The sequence below is a fragment of the Mycteria americana genome, chromosome 14 (assembly GCF_035582795.1).
Source record: "Mycteria americana isolate JAX WOST 10 ecotype Jacksonville Zoo and Gardens chromosome 14, USCA_MyAme_1.0, whole genome shotgun sequence".
In the NCBI taxonomy this organism is placed as follows: Eukaryota; Metazoa; Chordata; class Aves; order Ciconiiformes; family Ciconiidae; genus Mycteria; species Mycteria americana.
This window is the reverse complement of record NC_134378.1, coordinates 3415157-3425000: the sequence shown is the minus strand read 5'-3', so window position 1 is coordinate 3425000 and position 9844 is coordinate 3415157. Positions and strand designations below refer to the sequence as shown.

The window sequence follows — 9844 nt, the reverse complement described above, 5'->3', positions numbered from 1 at the left end:
CTGTAGCCATACTGCCTGCAGATTAAATTTTGCCATGGAAGGAAATGTCATGGGAAAGAGAATTTAATTAGAAGACTAAATGCTGTCACTGAGACATCGTGAGTTACGTGCAGTCCTCAGTACTATTCAGTACGCAGGGACCAGTTGTGCAGGGAAGGTGCCTCATCACAGCAGGCCACGAACTTCAGAAATTCTTCTATTTCCTGCTGGCCAAAAGGGAAGAATTCTACCCAGAATTTTACCCCATTTCTGTTCCTCTAGTGGGGGCCTGCCCCCTGCTCAGCTGCAGCATGGGCCGAGGTGGATCTATGCTGCTCAGGGCACTGCTTTTGTCCCAGCACCTTTCCAGAGGACTGGTTCCATCCTGCGTCCTGGGTACAATCATTTTCCTTACAAAACCACTGTCGGAAGCATCTTGTCGTTTTCTGGAAGTTCCCTGGAGTACGCCAGGGCCAGAGCCATCCCCTGGGAGAACTGGACCTGATACTGGATCAGAACAAAGGTCTGCGGTGCTCAGCCTCCACTCCTGACAGCAGGTGCCTATGTGAGAGTAAGAAAAGGGCAGGTGGAAGCTCTACCTCCCCTGGTACTCATCCAGCCTCCCCTGTCGTCAGCTGGGGGGCTTTCCTACCCTTTCTATAAGCCTCTGTGGATTTTTCTTGTGTACTTTTTGTCTTTCTTCCATATCTGCCATTACAATGTTAACATGGTAGAATGAGGCAGGATCCATTACACAGCTTTGTTGCTGAACTCCCCCCTTGTACATAAGGAGGCTGTCTTTAATTATATTAGCCGGCGCAGTGCCTTTTCCCACTTACTGAGAGCATGAAGAGGCTCTCTTGCCCAGTAAGCAGTTGTTTGGTTCATTTTTCCTCTGCCATTTGGTGCGTATACCCCGGCCTGTTTTACAGAGCACTAACTAGTCCAACCTTGCTCAAAATGATTAATTTTCTTGGGTGATTTCCACTGGTAAACATGACTATTGTCCAAGTCTGTTATTAATTAACTTGTTTTCACAGCAGCACTGTGAGTGGAAAGGGGGGTGTTTATTACTTTTACAGATGATAGAGGCCAAGCACAAAGAAAGGAAAGTCAAACGTATCCAGTAAAGGTTGGTAGCAGGCTGAGGCACTTAAGACTTAATTTCTTCATTGGACTTTGGACTCTGTACATAGGTACTGTGGTCATATAGCATGGAATTACGTACTATATCCACAGATCGGAATGCGTGACTCAAGCTTCCGGGAAATAAGGAGCTCACAAGTAGTCACCACCAATTAAGCAATCATGACTCGGGATTTAAATACTTGATTTTGTGAAGTTGGCAAGTTGAGAGAGGAAAGTTTAAAAAAAGACATTTCCCCGCACCTTCGTGGGCTGTGCACAAGTGGCAGAGTCTGAGGGCCACGTTAAGGGTGGTAACCGAGAGCAGCGTCCCGGCTCTTGCCGTGTGGACTCCCGCTACGGGAGGTGGCGACTTCCCGGGACTGGCAGCCAGGCCCGCCCAGGGCGGGGACAGGAGGCTCCGCTCCCGGCCCCGCCGGTGCCATGGCGGGAGAGCAGGCTCCCACGTTAACTTCCTCAACAGGGCCCTCTGCGCCCCGGTTCTTCCACGCCGCCTGCCTGCGCCTTGTTCCAGCCCTCGGTCGCCGTTTCAGCTCCAGCTTCCTCATCTATTCACGCTCCTTCCGCGTTTCCCCGCCAGACCCGGCGCACGCAGCCCAAAGTCCCCGTGGGCCGGGATCCCGCCCCAGGCGGAGCACTGGGAAGGCCCGTGGGGCAGGCAGAGGTGGCGGCCTCGCCCCCGCCCGCCTCCTCCCGGGCCTTTCCCGGGCCCGGCGGGCCGCGGCCCAGGGCGGCGCCTCCTCCCGCCCCGAGAAGGCCGCTGAGGCGCGGGGCCGCTGCCTGCGCCGCCGTGCCCGGCCCTGTCCTCCCCGGCTCCCGCCTTCGCGCCGCTCCTGCCGCTCGGGCCGGAGGGAGCCTAGCCGCGGCGCTGAGGGCCGGGCCGGGCCGGGCCTGCCATGGCGCCGGCTCCCCCCTCTCCCTGGGCCGCCGGGCCACTGACGTCAGCGCGCCCCGTGACACCACTTCCAGGTTCCGCTCGGGAGACCGCACCTCCCCGCCCTTCCCGTCGTTCCCCGCGCGTCGCTCCGGCCGCGACTACATCTCCCAGCAGCCCTCGGGGGCGGCCACCGCTTGCCGGCGCAGCGCGGCGCCGCGGGGCACGACGGGAGCCGTATGCGGCGCGAGGGCGGCGAGCGGCGGGCGGGGGCGGAGCGGAGCGGCGGGCTGAGGCGGGCGGGGTGCGGGGAGTCCTGCGAGTGGCGGCGGCGGCCCGGGCTGTGTGGACGGACGGACGGTCTGTCGGTCTGTCTGTCTGTGAGTCTGTCTGTGAGGGGAGCACGGAGTGAGGGGAGCCGGTGCTCCACGGCCGTCCTCGTCGCCCCCGCCTCACACCGCGGCCTCGGCGGCTCGGCCCGGCCCGGCGCAGCCATGTCGGGGCTCTTGGGGAAGCTGTTCGGGACGGGCGCCGGCGGGAAGGGCGCCGGGAAGGGCCCGTCCCCGCAGGAGGCGATCCAGCGGCTTCGCGACACGGAGGAGATGCTCAGCAAGAAGCAGGAGTTCCTGGAGAAGAAGATCGAGCAGGAGCTGGCGGCCGCCCGCAAGCACGGCACCAAGAACAAGCGCGGTGAGCGGCCGGGCCGGGGGAGGCCGGGCTGGGCCGCTCCTTCCCCGGGCAACAGGTCGGCCGGGCCCGGCTGCCCGGGAGTGGGGAGGGCCGGGGCGGCCTGCGGGGTTGCTGGCTGTGCTCTGCGTGTAGCACAGGCGTATACGTGTAGGTGTGTTTTATAGCTTATTGCCTTTATTTTATAGGGCGCTGCCTGGGAGCTGCGGCAGCCCTCTCTCCAGGGTCTGCCGGCCTGCCCAGCGAGGTTATAGCGGAACAGGCTCTCCCCGGCTGGGGAAGGGCAGCCTTTATCTCCTGGAGCTGTCTAGCGTGGGTGCCGCGTCACTCCTGCGTGATAACCATGTCACGGTGTTGCTCGGCTCCTCTGTGCGAGGTTCACTTTGTGTTCCGTGTGCGCGTCGGTTTAGGGAGAGGTTGGGAAAATATTGCAAAGCAGAAGCTGGGGTGTTGCTGGTTGTGTACAGGAGTAGATGGAAAAGCACTGCATCAACGTGGAATAAGGCCTTGCTCTACTGTGTCGTTGTTTTTTCTTCTAACAAACAAAACTCTTCACCAAAACCCTGCTTAATTTGAGGATTTGATGAAATATATTTTTATTGTTGTCAGGGTATGCTAAAGCTATAGGTGGCTTATAAATGGATATTAGAAATTGGTGTTCACCAGGTGGAACTCGGCCTTTCTGGGGAGGTCTAGCTATGTACTTGCAAGCACCGCTTGATATGCTTTAGCGGTCTGTCAGCCTGAAGATAAGAAGTGGGTTGTCAGCTCATGTATTTCGGTGCTCTGATGAGCTTCTTGCTTGTTTTACAACGGTCATTAAAAGCGGCGTTTTCAGGAAAGCATGTGTAGATTTTTGTGTTGATGTTGCCCTTTTTGTGCTGGTTACGGCAAAACGGCAGAGTTTGAAGCAGGAGGTGCGGCTGTGTTGCACCGAGAGTTGCTAACACACAACTGTTGGCCAAGTGGGAAGGGTTAACTTACAGTAATTACCAGTAATAGTTTCTGCGTCGTATCACTACTTTAGTCACTATTTTAAGCCTGCTTTCAAACTTCAGAACAGCATGCTACATCAGGGCTTCTCGCTTGCACTGTGTTTGAGTCAGTGCAAGTGGAGCAGCTCACAAATGCTTGCTGGGTTTGTCAGCAGCATGGCAGAGGCCTCACTTGCTGCTCCAGCTGTCTTCTGAAGGACCTCGACAGAGCCTGACTTCAGCCTTAACTAAGTTAGTTTCTAAATCAAATTTATTGCAACAGTTTTAATAAGTCTGAGTTTCTTGTGCAGTTTTTGGCCTAGCTTGGTAATAAGCTTAAAAGGAGAACTAAAATGCATCTGTTTCTAGCTTTCCTCTTCTTCAGCGGTTTCTGCACCCTCTGTCTTACGCTGGTCCTGTTTAACTTCTCTTTGCGCTGCTGGTTGTTCAGGTCTTTGCCGTTCTCTACTGTAATGCCGTCTCTCTCCATGCCTTTCTGTGCATACTGCCCATCAGTGTGCTCTGGAGCACTTTGGGTAGTGGAGGGATTAGATTTCTTTGGAGGTGGAGGAAGGAGAAAAACCTGCCCATTCACTTGCGGGATTCTGGGTCAGACTAATTGAGGTCTCGCAGAAGGACAGGATCCTGACGCGTAATTAAGGAGCTGTGAAAAGGAGAAGGGCTAGGGATGGTTTTCTGGTGGAAAACGAAACCTCTTTTTTCCAGAGGACTTCTGAAACTAGGAGGCCAACTTTTATTATTGGGCTGCTAGGAAAGACAGCTGGTTATCTGCTAGCTTGCTGGGAACTGAGTTCCCCTCAGCACAGACTAAGGGACTGCTCATTTATTCTGGGTTCAAGATGTCAGACATCAGCTGAGCTCCAACAAATTGCATTTTTTTTATATGCAGTTGTTTGGATTTTTTCCTCTCTGACTTCAGGCTGTTTTATAATCCAGAAATTGGGTAATTTTGATGCAAAGTCACTTAAATCCATCATTTAAGTGAAAATAAAAATATGTTGGTTTTATATGTGGAAGTCTTTTTAATGGAAATACTTTGATATAGTTGAATGTTTTAAGTAAAACCGAACAAAAGCTAATTAAGTAGGGATTTTTTTTTTTTAATGTTGAATCAACTTTTAAAAAAATGCAACTTTAAGACTCCTTAAGCTTTCTTAGTTCTCCAAGACTTAAGCATTTTACTCCGGGGATTTCTGTATATCCCCGCTATTTAGAGAGAAGCGTACTGTGGATGGTGCATATGTGTAAAGCTCAGCTGGACAGCTGCGCTGACATTAATGGAAGCTGCTGTGGTAAAGCCGGCAGAAGAACATGCGTGTCTGCAGCAGTGGGGTGGGGAGCTTACCTGCAAGCTTAAAGCCACCTTGGAAAACCTGGAATGATATTTTTGTTTTCTCAGAGGAAAGATGGGCGTCTGGCACACTTGGGGTAACAAAAGGAAACGTTCTCTGCTCTCCAGCACACTGTGCGATTGTTCGGGTGCCAAGTGAGCGGGGTTTCTAAAGGCTCATTGACTAATTCCTACAGCACTTCTGGAGTCTAACGAAAGCACGGAAACTTATAGGCCTTCTGGTTCTTGTGCCTGCCCCAAGCACATACAGGTTTTTATTAATTTATGAACTTACTGTATGTGTATATTTTTCATAATCTGCATTTGGGATATCCAGGCTGTATAACTCCTCATGAAATTCTGAAGTTAAAATGATTGACTAACTAGTGTAAGTTTCCCTAGTCTGTGTTGTTTCTTGGCATGGGAGACTTTCAACTTTTAATAAAAAGCTCCTTTTTTCAGGGTCTTTCTGTTCTTTTCTGGCTGCACAGACATGGCAATTTTATGCTCACCATGCCTTCTGAAGGAACTCAAGTAATTTTAATAAGTAGTAATTTTTTTTTTTCCTTCACTCTACCAATTCCTTCTCATTAGTGCACAATATCAAACTAGCTCCTGGGGGAGGGAGAGGGCAACAGTCTCCAAGCGTTATGTTGGTGTGAAGGCACCTGTGCTGCTTCTAGAGCGTGCTGGGGAGACCAGCAGTTGTGGCTTTAATGTGCATGTCATTTTTTGTCCATGCGATGAAAAACTGCTGAGGAGAAGACTGATCATCTTTAGAAGGGTTTCTTGAAAAGATGCAAGTTAATATTCCCTCTTCTGGGAAGAAGCTGGGTTATGCTTGTGTTTTGTTTTGTGTTATCTCATGGAAATGTTCAGCCTGTTCTTTTGGAAACAGTGTGTGTTCTGGTGTTTATATTTTTTTTTCTTTTCTTTTTTCTCGAGAGGCTCTTCAGCACTTTTGCTCTAGCTCATGAATAGTGGACTTACTCCTTTTGGTGAAGTTAATGGAAGCAGCAGTAGTACAGCATGGTTTGAACACCAGTCAGGCAGTATCTTACTGGATTTTAAATCTGTCCTGAAAATAACTTTTGCTTTAACAAAAGAAGTGCGCAGCTGTGAGCTTGACGGTTTGGAAGTACTGTGCTGCTGCTGCATCCTTTTATTCCGCTCCAGTTTGTTGATAGGGCGTTGTTGCATCCAGTCTAGGCTATTTTATCAGGCACTCAAACTTCATGAAACAAACCAAACTGCTAGATCTTGCCAAGGGTTATGAAGTATGGTGCTCAGTATTCAGTTTCGGGATAGCTCAAGCTGATCTTAATCATTACGGCTCCAGTTTTACTTCTTTCCTTGTGGCTATCGCCACAAAACCAAGCTGCCAGAGAAATAGCATACACACACAAAGCAGCAATGTGTTAATTCCTTGATCTCTGACTACTTTGGGTGTAACAATTCCAGAATCTGTTTCTGCATTATCTTTTCTGATGGAAACCCAAAGCTCAAGTTATGCCTCAATGTGAGGATTACAGTAGGGAGAGAAACCTGACGCTCTGCTAGGATGCCAGTTTTATAAGTAGTCCACTCTAGAGTTTAGATCCAGGATGAATCAATGCAGTTATGTTCCTGCCTGCCGCTAGATTTTACATTTTTGTTAATGAACACTAGGTCCACAAATACTGGAATAGGTGAAAAGCTAACATCGTGCTAATATGCAGTAAAAATGTTCAGGCTTCAGCAGGAACTGACATTTCATGGATTTTCTATCAACTCTGACTTCTGTTAGTTAGCATTTTTTCTTCTCCGATGTCAAAGTTTCTCTTTCACTGGAAATAAATGCTGGTTTTTTTCAGCAGTGGTGACTGCGTACAAAATGGATGCAAAACCACTGCTAGATTCCAGGCCTTTCCTGGAAAGAGAACACTCCTATGCTCCACCCCACACATAAAAAAAACAACAAAGAAAGTTGGGTGTAGGCTGAAGCCAAAAGTTGTAATTTTATGCCTACCTCTGGCTCGCAATAGATCACACACTGCTGCCACAGGTAAGTCAGTTCAGCTGGCTGGTCTGATGGAAAATTAACTGTTTACCATCCCCCTGCCTTTTCAATCTGTCATGTCAGTCTGCTGGACTGATTTGCCTGTTGCTGGAGGGTTACTGTGTCTGGCACCGGAGAGGAGACAGAACTGCCCCTTTCAGTAGCAGCTCAGTTAACCTGGCTGAAATGTACAACTGGTGCGTGCTGGTGCGGCTGTGGAACAGGCACCGGCTGCTCTCCAGCGATGTGGCTGCCAGAAGCGGTAGTGCCCTGCCCCGCTTGTTTCTCTTGTGCTGGTGTTAGCATTTGTGTGGGCAGTGCATGAGTTGGATTAGTTTGCTGATCCAGCCAAAACCCAACTCTTAAGGGGAAAAAAAAAAAAGAATATTTTCCACGCTTAACTGCACAAATGCTAGAGCTGGCAGGAGAGGGAGTCAGGAATGTGACTGGAAGGAGGAGGACAGTTCTGCCTCTCCTGGCAACAGTCCCCCTGCTTGGTCAGCTTAGAGGTATTAACTGTGATAAAATCTGAGGGTGACGTGCCATCTCCTAGCAAGGAGGCCAGCTGATCATTAATTAAAAAAATGCGATCGTGCAGGCTTGCTTCCATGGACATTTTTATTTAGAAGTTTGAGTGGTTCAAAGTGTTGCAACAATCTGGAATGCAAGGAAGAGAGAGCTGCAGCCTTAGGCCTGGGTATGGGCAGAGACTCAAATGACCTATGACCACGTATGTAAGGTCTTAGGCATTAATGCATTGCTTGCAAACGTGTTTTTAAGGTCCTGCTTGACATTTGGCAAGAGAAGTGATCTCTGCTCCCAGAATCAAATAACACGAACCTGGTTTTGTTTCCATGAATTGCAAGATGCTGATGTAGGGGAAGCAGGAGTCCTGCAGCACACACTATCCAGCCCTTCTTGTAGTACTTCAGTCTGTCTTTTCTGTGTTTTAGGTCATAATCTAATGTCAAAATGCATTTTTGAGTTCCAGGTCCTTAACCGTAAACCACAGCTTCAGTGCAAGAGTACTGATAGCAGTGCTGGCCTGAGCCCTTCTTTTCCCCTCAGATTAATGAGTTGAGCATTAACCACCTGGCTTGGGAAAATTGTGATAATTACTCTTTTTAAATAGGTGTTTGAAAATGAGGAAACTTTTTTGAAATTCTACCCTACCTATGTTTAACAGAGGCTTTTTGAGGCAGATTTCTGTAGTATAGAACAGTTTGGGAGGGATGGGGGGATTCACAAACAACTTTTAAAAAAACTTTAAAAGTGGCGTAAATAAAAACAAAAACCTATGGTTCTGCCAGATGTGTTTTGGTAACTGTATTTGATGCAATACATCCTTCCTGTTCTCTGTCAAGCCCTGTCAGGAGAGAAACCTGGCATGTTTGTGGCCACTGACTTTGTTTTTACTACTTTTTCTCTCCAAATATATTAGATGTTGGATTCTAGTATCTCATTAAGCTCCATCCCTAGTTACCGAATCCTGCTTAAGGGCTCCTAGTGCTAGTTCAAAACTGTAATTTGCAGGTGATGCAAATTGCTAATTTGGTTTAATCCTCTTCTACTTTCTCAGACTTGGTCAGAAAACTGCCAGGTTGTTTCTCACTGGCAGAATTTCTGCTGAGTTGTGTAACGTTTGTCTGGAGCGCGATGTTGTGGGGCTTCGCACTTGTATCCTTCAGGCCTCTCCGTCAGGCCCTTCTTGCTCTTTGGCCACGTGTGGTGGCTGTCTCCAGATACTTCTCCTTTAGCAGCACAGCTGAAGTGCACGTTGAGAGGTGGGAGTATTCTCTGCTGCCAAGGTTTACACTGGGTTTTGCCTTTGATTAGAGGCCATGGAGCCTGTTCTGACTGGATTCTGGTAAGAACCATGTGCTCATACTTGAACATCACCTGCATACTTGAACATCACCATCATACTTGAACATGCAGCAGGATCCCAGCTGGACCTTCTGGGATGCTGGGGATGGCCAGGCGCTGTGTGCTCAGGTACGCTCTGTGGTGCAATCAGTGGACAGGTCAGTGTAGGAAAGGTGCTGTATTGGGGCTTGGAATTAAAAGTGGTCGCTACTCCTTACCTGGCAAATCTTGGTGCTTCCAGGCCTGAAGTGATGGTGAAGGCTATGCTTCATTGCTGAGCAGGCAATTAATTTAACACAGAGAAGGGAGGGATGGTGTCACATCAAGAGGAGTCTGCAGCCAGTGCTGTCCAGGAAAAGGAGTTTTTGTTTTGTTGCCTAAACTGTTTTGCAGTTGCTCTTTGACATTTATGAATGACCTACCTTAGGAGGATACCACCGCCTCTAAGCTCTTGGAGGGCTCATGCAGACTGTGTTGCCTGCACTACTGGACTGAGTGCACACCCTTGCAAAAGGTCTGCTGCAGCTGTGTGTGTCCATGTGCCTCTGTGTCTCCTGGTCTGGTAGCCCAGCCTCTCCAGCCTGCATACGGTGGACCTCCAGCCTGCATACGGTGGACCTCCAGCCTGCATACGGTGCTCTGCATTGCTCCTGGGCTCTTGTACTTGCTGGGAGTAGCAGCAGGCAGGGGGTTGCACTGCTGGCAGTTGTTGAGTCTAGCTGGGAAAAGACCACTGTGATGATTTTGGCAGCTTTTTGCTCTCCCCTGTGAAATCCCCATCTGTTTTGGAAAAAAACAAAGTTTTTAACATTGCCCTTTTCTTTTTTGGGGTAGTGCACACTGCTTGTTTCAGAGACTTTGCATGGGATTTGCTGTGAGTGGGGAGGATGTGGCCTGACCTTCTGCAGCCAGCAAGGCTCTGAAAGAGT

At 49.4% G+C, this 9844-nt stretch overlaps 1 protein-coding gene across 1 annotated transcript in view; it reads left to right on the top strand.

Annotated features, from left to right (window-relative positions):
• The first annotated feature begins 2309 nt into the window (after positions 1-2309).
• CHMP4B (charged multivesicular body protein 4B) overlaps positions 2310-9844 on the top strand; it is a 28696-nt gene continuing 21161 nt past the window's right edge. The window contains exon 1 of the mRNA XM_075517212.1: positions 2310-2689. Within this exon, the coding sequence (XP_075373327.1) occupies positions 2494-2689 (196 nt within the window). The 5' untranslated portion in view covers positions 2310-2493. The remainder of the gene's footprint in view (positions 2690-9844) is intronic.